This window comes from Branchiostoma belcheri, unplaced genomic scaffold (genome assembly GCF_001625305.1).
Source record: "Branchiostoma belcheri isolate BF01 breed outbred unplaced genomic scaffold, Haploidv18h27 scaffold334, whole genome shotgun sequence".
Classification (NCBI taxonomy): domain Eukaryota; kingdom Metazoa; phylum Chordata; class Leptocardii; order Amphioxiformes; family Branchiostomatidae; genus Branchiostoma; species Branchiostoma belcheri.
In genome coordinates, this window is record NW_017803948.1 from 28,026 (window position 1) to 39,198 (window position 11,173).

Genomic DNA, 11,173 nt, shown 5'->3' on the forward strand with positions numbered 1-11,173 from the left:
CACACACACAAACACTCACACACACAAACACACACAAACACACACACACAAACAAACAAACACACACACACACACACACACACACAATAATTATCCTTACCACATCTGGCCGTTTTGCATTGACACCCACCACCGCTGCTGTATACGGAGATCTGGTTGTTAATGATGTTAATTGCTCCATCCCCGGCAGATCCTGAAACAAAAAAAAGGGTATCAACATACGATTTTCAACAGTTACAAACAATTAAAAAGAGATTTGAAGCTACTGTGGTCGTCACGCCAACTTTCAACTCCACGCCTACTTGTATCTTTCTTTAAGGTTTCCTCACTGGCTAGTTTGCACAAATCGATATCTACTAATTACCCGCAGCTATTAGAGAATAACTAGCTTTTAGGCTATTAGGGTATTCTCTGATGACTACAAGTAATTAGTAGATATCAATTTGTGCAAACGTACATTTGAACCTTTAACCATTATGCACATGAAAATCATACTTTTATTGCAGTTATTTGTCCCAAAGTGCTGCATTATAACTTTAAATTGTATTTGGGGCAATAAAATGTGATGACGTCATCCATATGGTCCCAAAAATCATATTCATAATCCTTTGTACACAGGTATTAATATTCAGTACAACTACAGTTCTTTCTAAATTTCGTTTGTGACAAAACGATGGAAAGTTAAAATGCCAACTTAGCCTGTGAGATTCTTCAACAACGTGATTTTCTCCAACATAGGACCTCTGCATTACGTTCCATATTTCATGGTCAAATATCACGTATTGCAAAATAAGCCAATATACCATCGAAAATCTTTTATGAGTGGAGTTTATCAACTGAGAATGGCGAGGAGATTCAAATTTATTAACATATGAAAGAGAACGGATTTTTATTTATTGTACTGATGACACATAATATCAGATGGTATCTGAAACACATTCGCGCATTCCATCTACCCACCAGAGCTTCCTCCGGAGCTGCCCCGTCCGATCGTGATGACCACTCCGTGCCCGGCGCCTGGTTTCTCCTGGCCGGTCGTCTGGACAACCTTCGGCTTCGGCGCTTGAGGTGCGCGTGGAGGCGCGTAAGCTATGGGTGTGATCGTAACGTTTTATTAACCAAATTTTTTGGTGACGTCTCAGGGAGGAGCCTAATGGTACAGTATTGTGTGCAGTTCGCAAGAATTCTAGGAATCGTACAGGCATTTTGTTCACAGGAATGGAATGTCCACAGGCATGTCTCTGACTCACATCTATGCCTACATTCCTGAAAACCTTTGGGAAGACCCATGGGGAGAACCTCTCTGGCCCGGATGCCTTAATTTCTGTGACCCCGGGGCTGGTTTCTCTATATACTGAGGGGAGGAGAGGGTACCAAGTCTTCCTCAAAATCATGAAATGATGGCAGTACCATGCGAACAATAACCCTAACAGCAACCACCGACGCCATGGCAATGTATGCTCTCATTGCCAGTCTTGTTTTTATATTCATGCCCATGTGCCTAAATGCGTACAAACGAGTATGGTGTTGCATGTGTATGGATACTGGGTATCATATAGTACATGTAATACAATAAAAGAAGGATGTACACGTTTCAATAACTTTTAGAAAGTATGATATATCTAATCTAAGTCTTGAGTTTCTTTTCAAAGTGACTGTTGATGAATTCACATAGCTTTCCTATTGTGTGGTCATTTCTGAACGACATGAGTTGACTGAATTCCTTGTGCAGCTAATCATCGCAATCTACGCAAAACAAGAATTAAAAACCTACCTTTCGGTTTTGGTGCTTGAAGTTTCAGACCAGAGCCTGCAAAATTAACGAAAACATCATTATCTATTTGTATGTGGAAGCTCCTACTGTTTTTAATCAAGCATTGCCATTGTTTTAACGTCCTCCTTAGACATTTCATGTTATTGATTGACCGTTATTAACCCACCGCCATGGCGGACACTAAACTATAGTCACGTGAGTACAAACTATATTCACGTGAGTAACGGCCTTACTTGTCGATCCGGCGTCTTGAGCTTTCACTGAACCTGTCAAAATTACAAAAAAAGGGTTACTGTTTGTTTAAGGACAAAATAGAAACATTGCAAGCTAAATTTCGCCGATTCAGTGTATCTCCTCTGACACTGTTTTCAAAAAATTGCAAATCTTTATTTATCACACCCTGAATACATTAAGATCAAGTATAAAGGCCTACCTATCAGTTCGGCCTTTTGTGGTTTCATTGTCACACCTGGAAAGTTAAAAAATACAAGATTACTGTTAATTTTAGGACATCTTAGAAGCATTGCAAAGTATACTGCAACCCCCCGGGGTTTGCAGTATACCTCGGATTTCTTCCTGCCAAGATTTGATTTTAAGGCCCATGCAGGCCTTCGGATTTAATAGAAACATGATTTATAGGATATATTAAACAAAATCGTTTGTCTCTTGGTAGGCGGTTTAAAATTTGTAAACAAGACAAAAAGAATACCATAGGATCAAGATGACAGAAATGCTGGTGACGTAGAATACATTCGATAGGAACCATCATTTTATTTTGAAATCCACATAACCGTACCTCCATACACCTCCACCTCACACAGGATGAGGTACTGTTTCTTGTCCGGCAGAGCTATCCCCACATATCGGCCCGTCAGTCCGCCACAGTCAACCGTGATGACGTCTTTCCCAGCAACAGACTGCTTTCCGCCACAGGTAGGGTTTTCCACCACGTTCGGGTTGTCGCCAACGTAAACCTAGAAGCAAATTTTGTATAAGTTTCCAAGCTCATTTTAATCTATGACTGAGTGTGTTTATGCACCTGTTATGCGATGACTGTTTTAAGTATCAGACATCAGACAGAAATGAAAAGACAACCTGGAAGCCTTCCAGCCAATGACCGCCGATGTGCTGTCGCTTAACGACGACCACCCGATCCACACACTGGCTGCTGCCCAGGTCGACTCGCCACCATGGATCCCGCTCCATTGCCGTGTGAGAACAAGACTTTTTGGCATAGATGGCGTTACGGTTCCCGTCTACAGCCCGTCCGGGAGCTCCTTTAAAGTCAGTACTAGACTGGGTCGCCGGACGGTTCAAAGGCCAGGTTAGTAGTGCCTTCAGCTGGAAATGTAGAACGAAACCGTCAACAATAACTTTAAGTACATGATATGAATTAAAAGTTTTGCCTTTTACTGTCCAATGCAAGCATCATTTGTCCATAATGTTAGACCAAGGGCTTCTTTTAATCTTACTCATCTGAAATGGTTAAAAGAACTGACTAGTACTGAAACTAAACCATGCTGAAATGAGACAGTTGAATTAAAAACAAGATTTAAATCATATCTTAAGGGGCTTGTTTCTTACAATATGGATAATTTAACTAATGGTTACGTGTTTTGCTATAAATTGATTTTTTTTTGGTACTGAGATACTACTAGCTACACATTTTGCTTTGGACTATACACATGAAAAGCTGTTAAATTTAATTGATTTAGGCACTTACCACATTGGCCATATTTCAGCGTTGGCCTGCTGACTTCAGTTGGTGACATTCCTGGAACACATCGAGAATAGAGAATAATGTTTTCTCCTTTAAGGGAGACATTTGGGTTCTGTAAATGGTCAAAGATTGTGTCCAACAGGGATCCTGATCACAGTATAAAATCCCTTAATTTTTTTTCGGTAGAAGACATACATGTAAGGTCAGTGTCACATGTTCTTAACTTTTGGTAAGGTACGCATACGACATACACGATTAGCAATGTGACGACCATTCCATAGATTCTGAAGAATTTCAGCCAACCGTACCTCCATAAACTTCCACCTCACACAGGATGAGGTACTGTTTCTTGTCGGGCAGAGCTATCCCCACATATCGGCCCGTCAGTCCGCCACAGTCAACCGTGATGACATCTTTCCCAGCAACAGACTGCTTTCCGCCACAGGTAGGGTTTTCCACCACGTTCGGGTTGTCGCCAACGTAAACCTAGAAACAAATTTTGTATAAGTTTCCAAGCTCATTTTAATCTATGACTGTGTCCATGTATCTGTTATGCGATGACTGTAGTTTTAAGGATCAGACATCAGACAGAAATGAAAAGACAACCTGGAAGCCTTCCAGCCAATGACCGCCGATGCGCTGTCGCTTAACGACGACCACCCGATCCACACACTGGCTGCTGCCCAGGTCGACTCGCCACCATGGATCCCGCTCCATTGCCGTGTGAGAACAAGACTTTTTGGCATAGATGGCGTTACGGTTCCCGTCTACAGCCCGTCCGGGAGCTCCTCTAAAGTCAGTACTAGACTGGGTCGCCGGGCGGTTCAGGGCCAGGTTGGTAGTGCTTCCTGCTGGAAATGTCACAAGAACCAATGAGAATCTTCTGCATTCATCTACTGAACGTATGTTTCTGTGATTAAAACAGAAGCACTTCAGAACACCAGACGAATGTCAGATGGTGTCTATGCTATGATTTAGTTTTTTTTAAATAAATGCAACTGTATGTTAGAATTAGTATTGGGCACTTACAACATTTTCCTGGTTGCGCTTGTGTCTTGGGTTGTGAACTTCCTGTATTGACAAAGGCTAAATGAAGAAAAAATGGCAATTACCGTCAATAGTGCACTTACATATTCTTTCAGTAACAGTTCGCGAATATTAAAGATTATCACTGAATTACAGGTACCTATGCATGTATGCAACATGCCCCTCTGAAAATCTAGATAGGTGTTCGTGTGCTTTCTTAAACATTAAGGTCTGTCTTCACCATCATACAATGATTTGTTTTCTTGAATGTTCTAATGTACATGTACGACAGGGGTGAACACATAGTTTACTTGTAGGCGATAAAAAGGATTTGTATCAAGCACTTACTTCTAATATCTTGTCCAGCGGTCGCTTGTGATGAACCTCCTGCAAGGCACAGGCAATAAAAACGTTTTAGGGCCTATTTGATAGTGCTATTTGACAGCGCTATTTCTCTGTCTGTCAATTATACCTTATTATCTGTAGCTTAATATGTAGTCCTCATTCAGGGAATGAACACCACAGGGCGATCTCTCCGAGGGCCACAATAGCCAAGATTATGGTAGTAAAGGTACGACCTGGGCAAGATTGATGGGTAAATTACTACAAGTTACTGTAACATAGGAAGTAAATGACCGAAACTGTAACACCTGTTACCAACATGGAAAATGTTCTGTCAGTTATATAAGTGATTGTGAGGACCCTGTAAGGCTGTAATGTTAAATCATTTCAAGATTGAGATCACCTGGTGACACAAGGCTGCACTTCAATGTTCGTAACTTAATAGAATCCGCAGATGGAGAACAAGGGAAATCGTAGATTTCAAACCTCCGGGTTTTTTTGTGTTTCATTGGTTTAGGTTATTTGTTTGTGTGTAGTATGAAAGTAATTTGCGTAATATGTTTGTATGTGTTTGATGGCTACTGACTGTTGGTTCGGTATGGACTGTTGATTAACGTGTCTGACAGCCTGCACCGTCACCCGCGCCATTAACCCCCGCCGTCATCCCGCGCCGTCATTGCCGCGCAGTCACCCAAAATTTTTATCGGAACCAGACACCCCTCTGTTTGACCCCTTTTTGAATGGTTAGACCCAGCAGTGCCCTCGCCCCAATTCTTAACAACAGGGAAATCAATTAGGAATACCATTTTCAGGACCGCGGGGGTGTCCGAAGCACTTCAACATCTTTTATTTCGACGCCCAAAAACACATATGCAATTAAAAGAAAACGCTCTGCATCATCTGCAGCCCAATAGCAATACGTATACCGAACCCCAGAGAAATCCGTCCAGCCGATCGCGAGAAACAGCTGCTGACAGAAATGGTTCGCACGATAGTAAAACCTTCCCGCGGAAGGATATCTCCTTCCCCGGAGGTAATAATGTACATCTAAAACATTTAAGAAACATTGGCATTTGATTGAAAAATAGCCTTATTGTGATGTATGGTGATGTAGTCTGCGCCGACACTTGGAACAAAGAGCTGTTGCCTGGAGCAATGATAAATAAGTGTTTAAACCTGGTCACTCGACTGGTTTTTCCACTTAAGGATGGCACCCAGGCTACAAGATTCATTCCTTTGGGTTAATTGTTGCAAATTACTGTATCTAAATTTCCTCACTTTACTTATGAGCATGTCAGTTATCAGTTGTCTGTTCAGTTGATTTGGTGGTGGCATAAAAATAAAGTTAAAAAATATATTGAGTGTGCCGTCGCCATTTCTTGTTTATAAATGTTGAAATAGAAAAAATATTGTGGCACACAATCATCTCAAACTAAGATCTTGCAGTATTTCATCTTTTTTATGAACCAATACGTCCGTGTGTTTGGACTCACTTTGGTGCGCATTTACCTAGTCAAAACGGACCCCCTCATATTAAAAAAACCACAACCTATAGTCGAGAGTGAATAATTTCTTTACTACATGTATTTAGTAGATAACTTATTTTATCTCACAAAAATGAAAAACTACTCACCAAAGACGATAAGAAGCGCAAAGAGAGTCAGACGTCCCTCCATCTTCAGTAGCCTCCGAGGAAATGACCAGTTCTAAAGGCACGGCACATCAGACATCTCCTCAAGTTGTCGAGTTGTCAATAACAATTATCAGTTCAACTTCAACCAATGGTAACTTGACAATTTGCGGTTCGACCAATGAGAGAGTGGCTTCATGCCGATCAAATATTTGCATGTTCATGATTTTGCCGAGGAAGGAGGGGCTAGAGGAAAAGCCCGTTGTTGTCTTGCCATCAAAGAAGTCTGACCGGTTTCTTTGTCAACAGTACTTGAAGTAGGGTGTCTGATACTTAGTTTTTGTTTGGAGAAGAGGAGATAAAATACAAGACAAAAAAGGGCAAATTCAGCACATTTTCCACCTGTGTGTGTATGTATGTATGTTTGTCTTGGTGACTGTGAGGTTGATCCACCTGACAGAAGGTGTGTATGTATGTATGTTTGTCTGTGTGACTGTGAGGTTGAGTCACCTGAGGTTGAGTCACCTGACAGAAGGTGTTTTTATGTTTTTTTGGCGATGCCTCAGGGGCGGAGGCATTTGTGTAAGTACTACGGTCGCTTTGAAAGAATTTCAAAAATTGCACGAATGCATTCCCTAGGGAATTGGTTTTGAGGTAGCCTCCGGCCTTGTGGTCATCAGACCAAGCAGGAAATGCCTATGGCTATGTTACCATGCATGCAAAAGGCACCTTTTCGGGCAAACTGTGGCTTTTTGCACACAGAATATTAATGATTGTCTTTATTGATATTTCAAATATGTTGTCTTCTATCAAGAAAGTGGAGTCGCAAATACACTAAGAATTAGGTTATTGTCTTTTTAGAGTGTAATGCACCCCGCAAAATAAATCCATAATCATGTTATAGAAGTTTCGCTGTATATGTGCTGAGTTTATGGTGCTGCACAAGCTTTTTACTTGCCTTTGCTGATTTTGACTAAGAATTTATCGCACGCCAGTTACATTAATGTTCCGGCGGCTCAATGTAAACAAACAATAATTACATAGAAAATGTATCCATAGCGTTAACATGTGTACGTATATATATATGAAAAGACCGATTTGTCAAGAACAGATAGGGTAAACGCACGCGTCGCCTGTGTTTTTTTAAAACATCATACTTGTTGTAACTCAGGTGAATATGAGTATTTTCCTCTGTGTTGTGTAAAAATAAGGTCACAGCAACTCAATTTTATGAATGACATCCTCCGCAGACTCGAAATCCAATGCGATAGGGCGAAAACAAAACAAGGCGGGCAAAAAACGATTCCTACATTTTCGAATTCTGACAAGAAATTATACCTATACTGTGCTAATGTCACTGCCAACTATTACAACATCCATTTGTCACTGAAACAAATTTGAAAAACAAATGTTTTCAATCATTGTACAAATGGTTTTGATAGAGTGGGTACATATTAAAGGAATGAAATACATCACTGCATCAAAATAAAGACAAAACAAGGAATCACAGCCTTGTCTTGTTTCCCCTCTTCATATGTATCTTCCATACACGTTCCGACATTGTAAGACATGCCATTTTTACCCATCTTCGGCCTGTCAGAGGGCAACATGAAATTCTTGTTTTTTTTTTTTTTTGTTTTTTTTTAAATCAGGCGAAAATCAATGCGCGCGCTGATGTCATCCATAAGAATTATTTGCTGTCCCTAAGTTGAAAACTGCAGCGGCGGTAAAAGGAGAGACCGACAAACACTCTCACTTTGACTCTCAAAATGAGGAAAATTCCGTTATTTGACGTATAAAAATAAAAAAATTCCAGGACTCCCAGATTGCGAGCGGTCGAGCCTTCGGCGCTCGCCTACCCCCCTTCGGCCAAAAATAGTTGGACGCACTCAGGAACTTAGGAAAATGGCAAAAGTTGTAGAGCCCAAAATGTATAGGGCAAAAATCCTGCTTAAAAACGTTCTTTTCCTCTGCAAGGCCTACTTGTGAATCTCCAGTTTTTCCATGGGTTAAAAACACGGACACTTGCAGCCCCAAGTACCTTGTCCAAAAAGTCGGCACATTTCTAGCGAAGCAGATATCATCTTCACAATGAACGTTAAATGAACTGTGCATCTGGGCTATATGCTTTAATAGTTGGTCATTTTGTGATAAATATTCTGTGTACACATGTTTGAAACATGAATATGAATACTACGGGTCCTTTCTCATGTCAATCCTGCTCACTCGAACGTGCACAGGAGGTGGACACGTTACTGCTTCTGTGGGGCACACAAATCGCGTGCTGTAATGACAATGAAAATGCTTTATGTTGTCCTTTCAACCGTCGTTTTTACCATTTTCAATGTCAGTGCCGGGGGAGGGTCAGGGGAAAATTTTAAGCCAGGAGGAGGGTCAGGGGAAATTTTTTGATGGGCCCTCCCCCGATAAATATCGTACAGTCCCTTAGAGTGAAGCGTGCGAATTTGGAAAATACTAGCGAACAATGTACGGCTCTGAGCGGAGTTGAGGGGTCTCTGACGAGAACAAAGACAAACAAGGTCAAAACTAGAAAAGTATCAAATATTTGACGGATACAGATGGCGGTCTCACTGTGGGAGACGGAACCGAGCGATGGGAAGAAAGTAAGGTAAGTAATGTTTGAAATTTCCTCCTCGTTCAGGTCATGTTTTTCGGTCTATCACTATGGTGACAAGGAATTCGAACAACACAGGATACTGGCAGAACTTTAAGGTAGGTGATGCGTTTTTAAATATTCATGTCATTGCGTGTTGATGACAATAGGCAGTCTTACACCGGAATAATGAGAGCGTTTTTCCAGGTGAGTAACACAGGTGTGACGAGAATATCTCGATGTTGATTACTTTTTTTCCTGATTTTGTCACGGTATTAAAATACGTTCATTATGTATGTTCGTCACTTCTGTACCGCGAACTTGATCATTACCGTCAACAAATAATTCTCCGACTTTCTTTTCTCTGCACCTGATATCACCAAGTCACCCCAAAATTATTGGTATGAAATATAAAAACATAAGAAAGCAAATATTACTCGCATTTACTGTATTCATGTTGAGTTCCAGTAGGCGTGTGGGTTGTATTCTACGTCATTGTTCATAATATTTAGCTTAACAACAAAGCTATTTTTGAACATAATTACAGGACCTTTGATGTTGCTATGCCATTGTACCGCATATTTGGAAAAACATTTTGCATATATATATCACCAAAGTACGACCTAGTCGGGGCAGTTTCCTGTACTCTTTTTGGCCTTCGTTTTCGGAACAATTTGACTCTTAAAATTCCTGTTCACGTGACTTGACTTGCAAGAAGACCAACTGTGTACAGTAAGCCTCTCTACATTTCTGTAACATCAGACGGGACGGTCTCCTCAGCACGATCAGCGGACACCAACAGACCGTCCGCCCGCCCGGACGCGGCGTGATGGCGGCACGACTTTTCACGGCTACGATCATCTGCGGGCTGATGTTTACCACAGGTAGGGGATATACTTACTTGTGGGTTTGTACACAAACTTATCGAGATATATAACAAAAGACGGATAAAAGCAGATATTATTAAGTTTACACTTAAATATGTCATGAAGTTGTTGTTTTATAAGATAGGCATGCTTTTATTACTAGCAGTGTGTCACAGAACCCGAGGCATGTTGATAAGGTTGGAGGTTTGTCAACTACTGATTACTGACTCAGTGGGTCGCAAAAAAGCCGAAACATGCATCAGTATCTGTTGATGAATAATTTTTGACATTGCTGGAGGCTGTGCGGCGTAAAATACATTCCGGGATTTTGCCCAGTTTTCATCGACTTGGGTGCATACATCGACCTTATGCCTTTAGCATAGTTGGGGTCTTATAACACGCACCGGCACCGGTTAATGCTTAGGTCACATTTCCAAACCGGCCGCGGGGCCCGGTCGGGCTGTTTGTATGAACGAAAAATTAACTATTCATATCAAGAATATACAGAAATAGGGCCCACGATTGTTATTAACAACTTTTCTGTGTTTTGTTGTCTTTTATATCGTATATTTCGTTCCCAAAAGCTGTGGGAATTGTGACCTTAGCATAAGTAATATAAAAACAAATGATGTAGAAAATGTATAGCTTTGTTTGTTTCGCATAACCGGTAAACCGCTTTTAGGCGTAACACACCAGCTTTGTATTTGTAAGTACAAGCTGCGTAAGACCGGATAACATAGCTGATTAGCTCGAATGTACAGTACGGTACAACGTTAAATACTAGTAGTTTACCAAAATACAATCACCTACAAGTATGATACGTCAGTTAGCATTGTAGTCTTTTTCTCAATGATATCTTAATTTGAAAATTGGACATACACTGTAGCCAAAACACGTAGTTTTATTGTCCAAGATTTTCTTTCCTCTTTTTTTGAACACTAAATTGCTTAAACCCTGTCAGGTACACGTATTGTAGTTTAGTAACGTATTGTGGTTTCGTGAGGTAAAGACACAATTTCTCTTTTTCTTAGTATTTGTCAACAGGATGAAAATAATTCCAGGCACCGGAAACAAAAGCTTTGGAGTTTGGAACGTGCATGGGTTAGGACCCAAATTAGAGGATTTAGACTTTGTATCTTATGTAAACAAATTCGACATCTTCTCGCTCCTGGAGACCTGAAGTACTAACAATACAAAAATT

The 11,173-nt window shown here is 40.8% G+C and overlaps 2 protein-coding genes across 2 annotated transcripts in view; both read right to left on the minus strand.

Annotated features, from left to right (window-relative positions):
* Positions 1-3,925, minus strand: part of LOC109475360 — an 8,700-nt gene extending 4,775 nt beyond the window's left edge. Inside the window, exons 1-9 of the mRNA XM_019775970.1 lie at positions 3,803-3,925; positions 3,498-3,548; positions 2,870-3,115; positions 2,571-2,748; positions 2,208-2,243; positions 2,008-2,040; positions 1,775-1,810; positions 961-1,089; positions 101-193 (exon numbers count right to left, since the gene is read on the minus strand). Of these exons, the coding sequence (XP_019631529.1) occupies positions 101-193; positions 961-1,089; positions 1,775-1,810; positions 2,008-2,040; positions 2,208-2,243; positions 2,571-2,748; positions 2,870-3,115; positions 3,498-3,509 (763 nt within the window). The 5' untranslated portion in view covers positions 3,510-3,548; positions 3,803-3,925. The remainder of the gene's footprint in view (positions 1-100; positions 194-960; positions 1,090-1,774; positions 1,811-2,007; positions 2,041-2,207; positions 2,244-2,570; positions 2,749-2,869; positions 3,116-3,497; positions 3,549-3,802) is intronic.
* LOC109475357 (fucolectin-5-like) lies at positions 3,789-6,538 on the minus strand. Its single transcript, XM_019775967.1, has 3 exons — positions 6,496-6,538; positions 4,101-4,345; positions 3,789-3,980 (listed from the first exon to the last, which is right to left on the minus strand). Exons 1-3 carry the CDS (start codon positions 6,536-6,538, stop codon positions 3,789-3,791), a joined length of 480 nt encoding a protein of 159 aa, XP_019631526.1.
* Between the last annotated feature and the right edge of the window lie 4,635 nt (positions 6,539-11,173).